Source organism: Nomascus leucogenys, chromosome 5 (genome assembly GCF_006542625.1).
Source record: "Nomascus leucogenys isolate Asia chromosome 5, Asia_NLE_v1, whole genome shotgun sequence".
Taxonomy (NCBI): Eukaryota; Metazoa; Chordata; class Mammalia; order Primates; family Hylobatidae; genus Nomascus; species Nomascus leucogenys.
In genome coordinates this window covers 51,104,599-51,120,515 of record NC_044385.1, presented here as the reverse complement: position 1 = coordinate 51,120,515, position 15,917 = coordinate 51,104,599, and the positions used below count along the sequence as shown (strand labels likewise).

Here is a 15,917-nt window from a genome sequence, read left to right as displayed (position 1 = left end):
CAAAATTTGAATAGGGTCTGTGGATTAGATAACATGGATATGTCAGTGTTACTGTACTGGGTTGAATAGTGGCCCCAAAAAAGATGTATCTACATCCTACCTGCCTGAACCTGTGAATGCAACCTTATTTGGACAAAGGGTCCTTGCAGATGTAATTAAGTTAAGGATCTTGTGATGAGATCATCCTGGATTAGCCAAGTGGGCTCTTAATCCACTGCCAAATGTCCTTATAGAGTCAGAGGAAGAGAAGACACAGACAGAGAGAAGAAAAAGCCATGTAAAGATGGAAAGTAGAGATTGTGACGTAGCCACAAGGAATGCCGGCAGCCACTAGAAGCTGGAAGAGGCAAGGAAGCACTCTCCCTCAGAGTCTTTGGGGGGAATGTGGCCCTGCCAACACATTGATTTCAGACTTCTTGACTCCAGCACTGTGAGAGAATACATTTCTGTTGTCTTAAGCCACCCAGTTTGTGGTAATTTGTTATGACAGCCCTAGGAAACTAATAAATTCCCTCATTTTGATGACTGTATTGTGATTATGTAGGACAGTGTCCCTCTGTGTAAGAAATGAACACTAAGTATTTGGGGGAGATGGGACATGAGGTCAGCAATGACCTCAATTACAGCTATTACCCTCAAATGGCTCAGCAGAAAAAAAAAATAGGTTGTGTACTATTCTTGCAACTTTTCTTTAAGTTTGAAATTATTTCAAAAGCAAAAAAAAAAAAAAAAAATCCCCATCCTGGGAGTCTAGTGACTTGGAGGACATATGAAATTGAATTCTGTGGGGCTTTTTCTGGGTTCTTCGGAGATCCCCTTCAAGAGACACCACTGCTGCCGCCCATTCCCCCTGCAGTTCCCTTTGTGTGAACAATGCCTTCTCCAGCTCATTATTTTCAATTCAGCTTTCTCCTCAGTTCCTAGGCTTCAATCAGCCCAGCCCACTTGGCCCAGTCTACCCCACCATCCCTGGGCAGGTGACCCCAGGGCAGCCCCCATCCACAGGATCCACACTGGGCGTCTGGGAAACCAATCCTTGGACTACATGGTTGATGCCACAATGCACTCAGCTTTTTTTTCAAGCAAGGGCAGTTTCAGCCCTCCCTGTTGCCTTTAGAATTTAGATGTGAGTCCAGTTCCAGTCCCTGAACTCCAGGGGACATATTAAAAGTTCTCCAAATAATGCTGTTGAGGCCCCTCTCATATGGCTTAAGAGGAGAGGGATGAAACTGCCCTGAGCATCAGTGGATATAGGCACAGGACACTGAGAACTCCCTCTTATCCAAGGGTGATTTAGGCTAGGCACGGGTGATTAGGCAATGCAGGCAGAACTGGTTTGGGCCCACCCTTCAACTGTGGATGTTCTTCAAATCTATTCTTTTATTCTTGCCTTAGAAGATGTGCTGATACTCTGAGACTTTAGGAAGAACTCCATTTCACATCCTGTCAACAGGCCCCATACCTGCATAGAAATATTCTTGCCAAAGTCACCTTGTGAAATTTAGTAAAAGTTTTATCTTATTTATCTGTGTTACATTTTTGTGCTGTTTCAACACCAAACGCTCTTTCCTAGTGATCAGCCAAAACTTTGCCCTGGGTTTTCTCTGGCCACCTTAACTGTCACCTCTCAGTCTCTTAGGTTTCTTGGCAATTCTCCAACCTTAATTGTTGGTTTCCTCAGGATTTTTCTATCCTAAACCCTCTTCTCTTTTCACTCAACACACTTTCCCTGGATAAATCCATTCATTCCATTGCTTCAATTATCACTGGATTGTGGGATGTCTCAATACTTATGATGACACCTCAGGTCTTCTGGGGTATGGAGAAGATAGGTGGATTTATCTTGAGAGCCCAACTCAATCCAAACAACTAAAGAGTTTAGATCATGAGGGTCTCAACTGAGGAAGGATTTTTAGGAAGAGCTGGGAAAAATGGGGGGCAGGATCCCGGATGACTCTCTGGCCTTGAAGCCATTTAGGCCTGATGTACCTCAAATTTGGGCTCATTCATTTACCTGGGGTTGCTCTAAAAGTGTGAAGGCAGGCAGGAATGAAGTTTTTCAATCCTTGTGCACTCCCTTCTGAGCAATCAATTAGAGCAGTCTAAAATCCACCTTTGAATTGGTAATCATTTCAAAATCTCAGCAAGGCAGTTAGGGATGGAGGATAGAGAGAGGATGAACGAAAGCACGTAGGCCTCCTTTTGACCTCTTCTATTCAGCTAACAAGCCTCAGTGCATGGCTTCTTTGCCAGTTCTCTGGCTCTTGCTGTTTCTACAGTGGCTGAGTCCCAGCATTTCTGGGACAGAGCTAATTACAAACATTCTGTCCCACTTATCATCATGTCTGCCTTCATCCTTCTAAGATTCTGTGTCCCATATTTTGCTTCAGAAAATATAGTCACCATAGCTCTGTTTCTTTGTGTTCTAAAACTTCCCAGAAAGCTAGCTGCCATCTTTCTCTTCTGCTATGATGGCCCCACCCTCCCACATAAGCCAAAACTTAACCTTGGGTAGAAACACTCAGCCTTCCGACCCCCTCAATTCCACGACTGCTTCATGCATATTAGAACAGTACATTTATTTACTTATTAATTTTGTTGAGCACATACACTGGCACATTTTAAAAAAAACTGGCAGTCTAACAAGTGGATCTCATAGGGTGCAATCAGAAAACAAGTTGATTCTTTCCTCCTACTGCCTGTTCAAACCTGTTCTGTGCGCAGGTCCTCCCTGAGCCTGGACACAAGCTAGGGCAGATGGCAATACTTTTCTGGTTACTCCAGGTTAATAAAAAATCCTATGGCTTCCTCTAGTCCCCAGAACAGTATCATTTCCAAATAGGTAAGATGTCTAGTCACGTGCAATTTAACTTTAACCAAAGCTTCTCCCCTTGCTAAGCTGGAACCTGCTGTTGGTAAGAAATGTGTTTGTTCTTTCCTCTCTTTCCCAACCTCCTCCCCACTCCCTGACCCCCTCTAGCCTGTCTCGGGTTAAAGGAAAAGGGAGAATGCAGGGAAGAGGATAGGAGTAGGAAAGGTCTCATTTGGCTGGCACCCAGCTAATACATTGGTCTTCTCTTGACATTCAGAACACATGCTCTCTGACAATTTGGTGGATGATCAAATCTGACTCCTGCATTGCATGCTTTTGTGGATTCTTTGGAGGCCCTTTCTGGAATTCTAGTAATTCTTCTTGTGGTTTGGGCAGCAGTTGCTTATGTTATTTCCTTTGGGCCCTGGGAATACAGTGGGAATACAAGAGAATACACTCACCACTTCAGGCTGTCCTTTTGGGCGAATTGGAAATGGCTCCAGAAGAGAAGGGATGAGTCCTGGGACAAGGCCCACAGGGTGGTGAGCAGAGTGTGGGCTGGATTTCAGGTCCACCTACAAGGGAGAGTTTTCATAGGTGTGACACAATTTGGGCTATGCAATGGCTTTGCCCATAGCCACAGCCTCTCAGATTGAGTCAGACCCCAGTCCTCCTTGTTGCTCATCAAACTCTTTGGGACAAGCTCTCTGAGGTCTCTTTGAAGTCACTCTCACAAAGACTGACGTGAGGAAAATCCCCCACCCCTTCTTTTTCGAAGATCAATGAGACATTGCTAATTTCTTCTCCCTAACTCCTATCCTCTCTGGCCTCCCAGTGTCAGCCCCTTTATTTCCTTGGGATGTTTGTTTGTGTTTCCATGTTCCCTGTAAGTGCACAGGTGGTCTGGAACCTCCCTTCAGAATGTGGAAGACTTTGCCAATTACTGTGATGTTCTCAGCCTTTGAACCTCAGCTGAAACGAAAGCAGAAAAAGTCAAATTTTAACATCCTGTTACATGTTGTTTACTCCACTCTGACCAGGCCTTTTGACTCATGGAACCTTTTTTAAAAAATAAAAATCTAGATTTTTAGAGGGATTTTGCCCTTTTCAGCTTTCTGAAACTTCTAAATATGGTTTACATAGAGCAGAATGTAGGGGTTTTCTCACACAAGCTAATCAGCATTATGTGGAAAAATGTTTAAGAACATACTTGTTAATAGAAATAGACTTTAATTAAATGCACCAAGGTTGTTTGGAAATGGAAGATTTTTCTCTCTTCTCTTCATTTTTTTTTCTGCTTTTTTTTTTTTTAATATATGTTCCAGCTTCCTTTGGTGAGCCTAGACTGGTTCACAATCCTTATCTGCAATTCCAAAATCCAAAAAGCTATGGGGAAAAAATGGAAACAATAATAAAACTCCAAAAACTAAGGATTTTCTTTTCATAATTAAATCTACCTAATGAATTTAACCTGAACCGAAGTGAGGCTACGTAAATCCTTTCTTTATCTCAGTATGAACTTTCCAAGGTTTTAGTGCAGAAATAATAACATGCTGTCTTACAGGTTGCCTCCTCCAACCCTACTGCAGATGCGATGTAATATCTATTAATGCCCATATCACCATCTAAAATCCAAAAACAAATTAAAATTCCATAATACATCTGGCTCTAAGAGTTTTGGATAAGTGTTTATAAGTCTGTACTTTTGTAAAAGAAAAAATGCAATAAACTTTGCTATTATTTTCCTTGTCTAACTAGCTTCTCACTGCCTATCTAACTCCTGCCTCTAATTTTTGTATAAGCCATTCTTCCACCTCCCTGGTCCTTCATGTACTTCCTTTCATCAAGCAGAATTTACAACCTACCTCCTCCAGGTGGAGTTTCCCGATAGTCCAATATCTTTCTTCACCTAAACATCCAGTTTAGATTTGAAACACATGATTTCCTTAGTCATGCCAGTTTGGGTTTTAAAGAGACTTAATTCATAATACAGTGACTGTTCACCCAGCTGTCATTGTGGGACTTCAGCCTCTTCCAAAGACCTCTCCCCATTTCTTTCAGGAGTTCCTAGATGATATTCAACAAGCTTAGGCCACCATGCCTTTCCTGCCCCACACTCATTCTCAAAACCCACTATGAATATCATTTATGGATAAAGCCACTCTTTCCTACTGAACTCTTTAGCACAGTCCTCTACTCCATAAACAGACTAGAAGAATGGGGGGCAGAGCTCAAATCTGCAGGTTAATGGTCCTTATTTGCACATGGTCCTTACGTGCATTGAATTTGAGTACTGGCTTAAACATTTACAGATCAATAGCAGGTCACAAAATCTGAGAGATGTCAACAACAGCTATAGCCATATGTTATTATGTTACAGTGTGCCTCATGCATAGTCTTCATAATTAAGGCTAATCGTTTTCCAATAGTCTTTGTCCAACCTTATATGCTTGCATAATAGTTCATTTTTTTCACCAATTAAAAGTGGGTGGATCACGAGGTCAAGAGATCAAGACCATCCTGGCCAACACAGTGAAACCCCGTCTCTACTAAAAACACAAAAATTAGCCAGGCATAGTGGCACACACCTGTAGTCCCAGCTACTCAGGAGGCTGAAGCAGGAGAATCACTTGAACCCGGGAGGCGTAGGTTGCAGCGAGCCAAGATCGTGCCACTGCACTCCAACCTGGCAACAGAATGAGACTCCGTAAAAAAAATAAATAAATAAAAAACCAAAAACATTTTTTAGGCTGGGCACGGTGGCTCATGCCTGTAATCCCAGTACTTTGGGAGGCCAAGGCAGGAGGATCACTTGATGCCAGGGATTTTAGGCCAGCCTGTGCAACATAGTGAGACGTTGTCTCTACAAAAAATAAAAAATAAATTAGCCAAGCACAGTGGCATGCATCTGTAATCCCAGCACCTCAGGAGGCTGGGGTGGGAGGATGAGCTATGATCTCACCACTGTGCTTTAGCACTTCAGCCTGGGTGGGTGACAGAGTGAGACCCTGTTTCTAACAACAACAACAAAAAAAACTTTTTTAAACCATACATGCATCCATGTCATGAATTTTTCAGGTGGTCTTCTGACATGTCTGGCTCCTTCACTACTTCTCTCCTTTCTTCTGCTTTCACTTTCTCTCTTCTCTTACTTACCTCCTTCTCCTACAAAACCATTTAGGATTCTTCTATGTACCTTGAGCATAACCTGAGGCATAACTAACGATAGGCAATGTGATGCATGAGCTCCATAACTGGTATAAAAATAACTGCTCTAGGAATTCAGACTATGACTTCGCAGGATATCTTGCTTCTGTATCTCTGTTGCCACCTAAACAAACACATTAAATGTCATAGTCAATATCTTTATTGTCATCTAGGGGTGTGTAATGGGCTGAATGGTGGTCCTCCCCCAAAAGATATATCCACCTAGATCCTGTGAACATGACCTTAAGTGAACACATAGAAAGTCCTTGAGGATGTAACTAAGATCTCAAGATGAAATCATCCCCGATTATCTGAGAGGCCCTGAATCCAATGACAAGTGACCTTATAAGAAGAGTAAAAGACACAGACAGAAGAGAAGAAAGTGATGTGAAGATGGAGGCAGAGACTGGAGTTGCCAGCACAACTCAGCTCCAACTGCCAGCAGACATTAGAAGCTAGAAGAGACAAAAGAAGGATTCCCTGCTATAGCTTTTTGGGGAAGCATGGCTATGCTGATAACTTGGTTTTGGACTTCTGGATTCCAGTACTGTAAGAGAACACATTTCTGTAGTCCTACGCTACCAAGTTTATGGTAATTTGTTATGGCAGCCCTGGGAAATGAATACAAAGGGACTAGGAGTGACTAGCCCTGTTTATTTATGGGTATCCTCATCTGTCAGCTTAGAAGTGAAAATAATACTGCTATTCATAAATTTTGCCTATTTTGGACTCGACTATCAAAAGAGAGAGAATCCTCACCAACGCAGGAAGAACTGGATTTAACACATGGCTCCTGGAAAACACTCATATAAAGAACAGTGGCTTCTGTAGAGGAAGTACCACCTAGTGTTCAAGAGTGTGGGCCACTAGAGTCAAATTTGAATCCTGGTTTGAATCCTGCTTCTCCCACTCATTAACCTTGAAACTTTGAGCATTTATCCTTTAGACTCTACACTGGCACATAAGAGCTAAATAAATGTTAGCTCCTATTTAGCTCAATTTCAGAGGTTATTGTGTTTGCTCCATATGCTTGCTTATTTTTGTAGAATACTTGTCTCCGCTTACTTATCCCTCTCCATGGCTGAAATGGCTACCCCAGTCCCAACCTTACATGACCTTTTCATTCAAAATCCAACAGCAGCAATCAGAATCTTTTAGTCACTTATTTCAATTTATTGAAAGAGAGACCACGATGTGTGTTCAAGCCAGTGTGCATATTCGTGATAACTGGGCCAACCTTCCATGGCTAGAAAGATAAAGGCTCTTTGAAGGGGATGAGGGCAGGAAGGCCATGGCAAGCATTTCTAGTACACTGTAGCTTTTCACATTTTATATATTCCAACCTATTTATGTCTTCCTTCATAGTATACGCCTCCAATTTCATGCTTTTAAAAGTATCTCTAACTTTGAGATTAGAAATTCACCCACAGCTTATTTTAGTTTTTTACTTTCCACATATACTCTGTGATCTAATTTGAATTTATTTATTAGAATGGCACTTTTTTTCTCCAAGTAACTAGCTATTTGTCCCAACATGATTTTTTGAATAGCTCATACTTTTCTCACCAATTTGAATACTAATACTGCTAACAATAATAGCATTTTCTGAATGCTTTCTATGTGCCAGAGTTTGTGCTAAGTATATTACATGGGTTACTTCAGCTTGGTTATATTATTATCCACATATTACAGCTAAGAATTGGCATACTTGGGATTCACACCTGGGTCATCTGACTCTAGAGCTCATACTTTTAATTATTATGCTATTCTGATAAGTAATGTGGATCTATTTTTGTCTCAAACAATAAGGAAAATTATTGACATAACTGGAAGTCCAGATGTAGGGCGGGCTTCACAGTTGACTTGGCTGAAGCTCAGTGTCCCCGTGATTCTCTTGGCTCTGCTCTCTTCCATGTGTGGCTTCATCCTCAGGCTGACAATGAGATAGCTGCAGCAATTCCAGCCCCCATATCAATGCACAAAAATGTGTCAGAAGAAAAAGAGGATTGCTACTCTCAGAAACTCTTCCAGAAGAGCAATAACTTTTTGAGACACTCCAACAAAATTTTCTTCAAGTCTCATTGGTCCAAAATGAGCCACATGGCCATTCCTGTATCAATTATGAGTAAGAAGAATGGGATAAAATAGATTACATAAGCTCACACCTACAGTTAGGAATGATGTCAGCTTTCTTTTGGCACATGGGCTGCATAGAAGTGAGGATAACTATCAATAAGAAGTAAGTTCAGCTCTCAGATACAGAAAACCTAAAATAATAGTGGATTCAATAAGTTAGAATTTAGGCCGGGCATGGTGGCTCATGCCTGTAATCCCAACATTTTGGGAGGCCGAGGCAGGTGGATCACTTGAGGTCAGGAGTTCAAGACCAGCCTGGCCAACAAGGTGAAACCCTGTTTCTACTAAAAATACAAAAATTAGCCAGGTTTGGTAGTTCACACCTGTAATCTCAGCTACTCAGGAGGTTGAGGCAGAAGAATCACTTGAACTTGGGAGGCAGAAGTTGCAGTGAGCCAAGATCATGCCATTGCACTCCAGCCTGGGCAACACAGCAAGACTCTGCCTCAGAAAAACACACACACACACACACACACACAAGTAAGTTAAAATTTAAATCAGGTATGAAGGTAGGCAGTATAGGGCCAGTATAGTATGGCAGCTCCATGGTCACCAGGTTCCTTCCTTCTATCTAAACTATCTAAATGTTTTGCCATCTCAACAAGTGGCTTTTACCTCATGGTCCAAGACAGGTCTGGAGCCACAGCCACTACATCCACCTTCAGACACCAAGAAGGACAAAGGAGTGGGAAGGAGAGACTGGCTTCTCCCTTTAAGGATGTGTCCCAACATTGAAACCAAAACTAAAGATACAACAAAAAAGAGAAAACCACAGGCCAATATCCCTGATGAACACAGATGCAAAAATCCTCAACAAAATACTAGCAAACAGAACTCAACATTTTAAAGGATCATTCATCATGATCAAGTAGGATTTATCTCCAAGATGCAAGGATGGTTCAACATAAGCAAATCAATAAATGTGATACATCACATCAACAGAATCAAAGACAAAAACTATATGATCATTTCAGTACATGATGAAAAAGCATTTGGTAAAATGCAACATCCCTTCATGATAAAAACCCTCAACAAATTGGGTATAGAAGGGATATACCTCAACATGATAAAGGCCATATATGACAAATCTATAGCTAATATCTTACTGAACAGGGAAAAATTGAAAGCCTTTCCACCAAGATTTGGAACAAGACAATGATGCCAACTTTCACCACTTTTATTCAACGTAGTGCTGGAAGTTCTAGCCAGAGTAATTAGGTAAGAGAAAGAAATAAAGGGCATCCCAGTTGGAAAGAAAGAAGTCAAAAACCTCACTGCAACTTAACAAAGAGAGATTCTTCTTCTCAGGTGATAGTTTAGGGCTGCTTTTGGTGGACTTACATGATGTCTTCAAGAATCCAAGGTCATTCCACATTTCTGTTCCACTATAATTAACATTAGCTTTTCCTAAAGTTCACAAACTGACTGCTACAATTCCAGCCATCATATCTGAGGTTCATTAGGAGGAAAGGAGAAGGGCAAAATGTAAAAGTTGCATGCCACCTGAATCCATCTAATTTATCAGAAATCAATATCTTTCCTAGAATCCTCATCTGTTAGATTTCTCCTTGACCAGAACTATTACGTCGCATGGCCTATTAGGGCAAGAAAATCTCAGGGAGATGAGCATTTTAAAATGATTACGTTGCTGTCCTGAACAAAATCAGACTCTATTATTAAAGAAGGAGGAATGGATATTGGGTAGATAACACTGTTTACTAACATTTTCCATCTAGAATATTTTTTGCTATATGATATAAAACAAAGAATTAATTTTTTCCAATTAGTTAACCACCTTTCTCAGCATCTTTATTAAATAACCCATCCTTTCTTCATTGGTTTGACATACAACATATTATATTTGAAACATACAGAAATTCCAATTCCAATAACTGCAGAGTGGCACCTGAAAGACCATCCTTCCCCAGATTACAACTATAAACTTTTGACAAAATATCAACGACAACCATTGAAAGTACTGGAGATTAACCAAGAGCAGATAGAAAATGGAGGGTTATTGACACTTGGAAGAAGGAAATGACAGCAGGCGAGTTTCTCAATTGTATAGCTTTATGCCTAAGGGCAGCCCCAATCAGTGCCATATCTGGGATAGAAACCTGCCATCTTGCCAACATGAATAGCTAGAAGGAAGAGGTTGGGGTTACCGCAATAGCTGGAATGCAAAGGGGATATGCTGGAAAGGAGAGTCACAGTGGAGAAACACTGAATCCTATACATAAGCTCTGTCCAAATCTCTGGTTGTTCTCTGAACAATGCATGGGCAACACAGAAACCAAGCAGCCAAGTTAAGATTCAAATAATTGAACAGAGATTTCAGCTGATACTTATTACAAGAGACAGAGTTTCACCCAAGTTAACTGGCCACTTAAAAAAAAATCAACACTCTTTGGAGGAATGTGACAGAATCCAGGCACACTGCAATGTATCATTCACAATATCCAGGATACAATACAAAATTAACACCCATACAAGAATAGTAAATATGACCCATACTTAGGAGGAAAGGAAATCAATAAAGATCAATCTTAAAATTACCCAAATTCTGGAATTAGCAGACAATGGATTTTAAAGTAGTTGCTATAACAATGCTCGGTAAAGACTGTAGGGTCTCAGGTCACTTCTACTCTCCTGTCCTAAAAAGGGTATTAATAATAGTTTATCCTATTAGGCATATGTCCACATATCCTCCAAACAACTTGAGTGAGAATTAACCAGTCTGGTGAACGTTTTTTTTTAAAAAGCGGCTTTGGGTAGAAAAGCAAAGACAGGATTTTTTTTGTGTGTTTTTGAGATGGAGTCTCTCTCTGTCACCAAGCTGCAGTGCGGTGGCACAAACTCAGCTCACTGCAACCTCCGCCTCCCAAATTCAAGCGATTCACCTACCTCAGCCTCCCGAGTAGCTAGGACTACAGGCATGCGCCCAGCTAATTTTTGTATTTTTAGTAGAGATGGGGTTTCATCATGTTAGTCAGGCTGGTCTCGAACTCCTGACCTCAAGTGATCTGCTCGCCTCGGCCTCCCAAAGTGCTGAGATTATAGGTGTGAGCCACCACACCTGGCCAGGACAGGCAGTTTTTTAATCCCTTTGTAAGGAAAGTAAAATATACCCTTTCCATTGTCAACAGGTCACTGAGTTGGCAGAGATCACTTGTCAAACTCTTGGATCCCCAGCACTTGGTTCAGAGATGGAAGAGTTAGCAGCTGTGGAATTACATGGCTCTTTTATAGCCCAGCTTGTTTATCACCCTTACTAAAACCCTAACAGTCCCTCTTCAATGAAGGCTGTCTTGCAGCCCAATCCCACCCTATGCCTTCAAGACCTTAATGTTTTCAAAATTCAACACAGCAGTATAACTTCCATGGGGAATATAGAGAAACTAAGACTCAAAGGGGTAAAAGGACACCATAGGAGTTACAAAGCCTACTACAGATAAAGATCAGCTCTGTCAGAAGCTGAAATGGGCAGCCTTATTAACCCATTTCTTTAATCTATCATTTAGGGAAAGTGGCTTATCCAATGGTTGCTGCCTATTCTGCAAGCAAGTTTGCTTTGGATGGGTTCTTCTCCTCCATCAGAAAGGAATATTCAGTGGCCAAGGTCAATGTATCAATCACTCTCTGTGTTCTTGGCCTCATAGACACAGGTAAGGTCAATACTTTGTGTTTTTTTAATTATTATACTTTAAGTTCTAGGGTACATGTGCACAACGTGCAGGTTTGTTACATATGTATGCATGTGCCATGTTGGTGTGCTGCACCAATTAACTTGTCATTTACATTAGGTATTTCTCCTAATGCTATCCCTCCCCCCTCCCCCCACCCAACAGGCCCGGTGTGTGATGTCCCCCTTCCTGTGTCCAAGTGTTCTTATTGTTCAATTCCCACCTATGAGTGAGAACATGCAATGTTTGGTTTTTTAATACTTTGAATAATGACCTGCAGATGAACTGTCTGCCTTACCATTGTGGATAAACAAGGGTGCTGAACTCCCTGACCTCACGTGTAATGCACTAAAAACAAACCAGTGCAGAAAGCATTAGGGCATTTCTGTCACTAGTGGAGGCTCTGGCTACTCTTTGACTCTCCTTTCCATTTTGATTACCAAGGTGGCTGGGTCTTACCACATTCATCACTTAACCCTTTGCTGAACACCTTATGTCCTCATGGACACTCAACGGCCATTACGTTTCTATATGAGACTTATCAAAATACAAGTCTGTGTTTCTTAAAAGCAGCACCAGTAATAAGACACACTGGTATCATGAACTATTTGATGTGATGTGCTAAGAAGGACACAACATCATTTTTGTGGTGTTCTTGCCAAAATACATGACCCCACTCCAATCATAAGAGAACAATGCACAAAACCAAATCAAGGAACATTTTATAAAACATTTGGTCAGTATTCTTCAAAAGTGTCAAGGCCATGAGAGACAAGGAAAGGCTGAAGAACTGTCACAGATTGGAAGAAAAATGGGAAGAAATTACTACTAAGTGGAATTCTGGATAAGATCCAGGAACATAAAAAGAACATTCATGAGAAAATAAGGTCTGTAGTTTAGTTAATATATTGTATCAATTCTATTATTATACCGGTCCTAAATCATTGCGCAATGGTTATGTGTGATGTTGCAACCGGGGGAGCAGGTGTAGAATATAAGGGGGTACTGCCTACAATTTTTACAACTTTTCTGTTAAGTCCAAATACAAGTTTATCTAAAACATGTGGCAGATATTAAAAGAAAATGCTCTTTGAAGAGTAAGTGAGCAACAGTTAGAGAAATAGAGAGAGAGACCGAGACCCAGGGGGAAACAAGAAAGGAATGGAGATAGAGAGAAGTTGTGCAAGATGGACATGAAAACTTGGAAGGGGAGAGAAGTGAAAGTGGTGACAAGGAAGCAAAAGCCTGGATTCTTGTGTATCTCTTCCTTTTACAAGACAGTAAGTCATTATCATACAGCACTCTGGTTTTGCCCACTGGCACTTCCCATTAGCTACTGAGTCATTATGAGACTTCTCTCCTCATTCTGCTCCCCCGTATTACTTCTCCGCCTCCAACCAAAATACCCAAGAGAGAAGCATGATTCAGATCTCCCAAGTAATCACCTCTAACTGCTCCCACCAATCTCCATCCAGGAAGGCAAGGCCCGTATTAACACTAAGGCCTCTCTTTGCCCAACAGACTCTAACACACCCAGTCTCTCCATGTATTCCCTATAGCGCCTGCAAGGCTTGCAGAGCAAACACTGCCAAAAGCCCCTGACAGCTAAGTGGTTGATGTCTCCAGGCCTTCCATCACGTAGACTGTCCTAGTTGGATAACCCTACTCTTCCCTTGTCATTCTATAGAAACAGCCATGAAGGCAGTTTCTGGGATAGTCCATATGCAAGCAGCTCCAAAGGAGGAATGTGCCCTGGAGATCATCAAAGGGGGAGCTCTGCGCCAAGAAGAAGTGTATTATGACAGCTCACTCTGGACCACTCTTCTGATCAGAAATCCATGCAGGAAGATCCTGGAATTTCTCTACTCAACGAGCTATAATATGGACAGACTCATAAACAACTAGGAACTCCCTGAGGGCTGGGCATGCTGAGGGATTTTGGGACTGTTCTGTCTCATGTTTATCTGAGCTCTTATCTATGAAGACATCTTCCCAGAGTGTCCCCAGAGACATGCAAGTCATGGGTCACACCTGACAAATGGAAGGAGTTCCTCTAACATTTGCACAATGGAAATGTAATAATAACAAATGTCATGCACCGCTGCAGCCAGCAGTTGTAAAATTGTTAGTAAACATAGGTATAATTACCAGATAGTTATATTAAATTTATATCTTATATATAATGTCATAACTAATACAATATTAATTATAATAAAGGCCACATAAACTTTATAAATTCATACCTGGTAGCTATAACTTGAGCTTATTCAGGATGGTATCTTTAAAACCATAAACTGTACAAATGAAATTTTTCAATATTTGTTTCTTATTTTATGGTCTGAACTCTTTATCTGTTCCTGAGTGGAAGAAATCACCCTAATCTTTGTTTGGTGGGGAATATTGTGTCTTTACCTTTTCTGTGTATTTCTGATATTCTGCATATTATTGCATATTGCTCCTCTGGGAAAGAAGACACCTAGGCATAAGGAACTAGGGCAAACCCAGGGAAATGGAGGTCCCAGAAACTTGAGACACAGACCCAATGCCCGTTTACTGCTCTCAGAGGACATCAAGCATCTGTACTTTACATGTGAACACTAAACTCTACATTGAAAGTTTGGAGAGGGGGAGTTGGAGTTCAAATCCTGCCACTTACTCATTTAGACATTTACTCATTCAACAAATATTTAGTAAGCACTTATTAGGCATCACCTAACTATGATTAAACGGGAAACAAAACATCAGCAAGATGAACAACTCAGCAAAGCCCTATATTGATCAGGGCCCAAGAAGTAAGAGATGACACCCTCAAATTGGGTAATTTTAGTAGCATTTAATAAAAAAAGGGGCAAGGCACAGGGAAATCACAAAAGATAGTGATATCTCAGGGTTAGTTGCAGCTGTTTCCACCATAAATCCCACAGGGACAAGAGAAGAGACCTGTTACCAAAACCTCAAGATGTGAAGACCTGTGTGGAGAGTACCACATGGCAGGAGCTGTGACATTTAGTTAAGAGATGCAGCCAGCCAGCCAGGCACTGTGGCTCACGCCTGTAATCCTAGCACTTTGGGAGGCTGAGGTGGGTGGATCATGAGGTCAAGAGATTCCGACCATCCTGACCAACATGGGGAAACCCCTTCTCTACTAAAAATACAAAAATTAGCTGGGTGTGGTGGTGCATGCCTATAGTCCCAGCTACTTGGGAAGCTGAGGCAGGAGAATTGCTTGAACCTGGGAGGCGGAGGTTGCAATGAGCTGAGATTGTGCCACTGCACTCCAGCCTGGCGCCACAGCGAGACTCCATCTCAAAAAAAGAGAGATGCAGCCAGCCCACCAAGAATTGTGAAGGAGGTATCTAGGGGAAAAAACACCCTAGCCTCACCTCACACTCTTCCCTCCCTCTGATCTCTGGCCAGTGTTTCGCATTAGCTGAACAGAGGGGCAAGGGAGCAGATAGGTATAGACCATACAGGTCAGCTTCCCCATGTACAGAGCAGATGGAAAAGGGTAGAGAGTGTTCTGGAGAAATGAATGCAGTATATCCATCAGGAACCCCAACACCCCCAAACATACAGCTTCCATGGTAAGTAATGCTGGGACATGAGACATGTGCCTAAAAGTGCAGGGGAAATTTTCTTTTCCCGCCTCTGAATCTAAATGGCTGGGCAGCAGAACATATTGGAATCTATTGAGCCTGCCAGCCACATGGACAAAGGGCTGGATCTGAGCATGCTAATATGGCTGCACTTTTCTTAGAGGTCCTTCCAAGGCTATGCTCAGTGCAAGGGAGCAGGAGAGACCTGGCTGCATCCATGTGCAAAAACAAGACAAAACAAAAAGGGCCAAAAAATGTAGTCTGGTTTCTGACATGAAATGCACCCACACTTGCAACGTGGCCTAATATATGTCTTGGTTTCTGATTAATCAGATGAACAGCCTTCAGTCTCTTGTAGAAATGAGACTCCTTCTTCACAGTGAGATGAAGTGCAGTAATTCCTTTACTCAAGGGTAGAGATAATATTAAAGCTGAGTTAGAATTTGCTTGGGGAGAGGTTAAACCTCTTTCTAAATGAGACTT

At 41.6% G+C, this 15,917-nt stretch overlaps 1 protein-coding gene across 1 annotated transcript in view; it reads left to right on the top strand.

Annotated features, from left to right (window-relative positions):
- The window catches only part of HSD11B1 (hydroxysteroid 11-beta dehydrogenase 1), a 30,170-nt gene extending 16,003 nt beyond the window's left edge, over positions 1-14,167 (top strand). The window contains exons 5-6 of the mRNA XM_003273008.2: positions 11,677-11,820; positions 13,526-14,167. Of these exons, the coding sequence (XP_003273056.3) occupies positions 11,677-11,820; positions 13,526-13,743 (362 nt within the window). The 3' untranslated portion in view covers positions 13,744-14,167. The remainder of the gene's footprint in view (positions 1-11,676; positions 11,821-13,525) is intronic.
- The last annotated feature ends 1,750 nt before the right edge of the window (positions 14,168-15,917 follow it).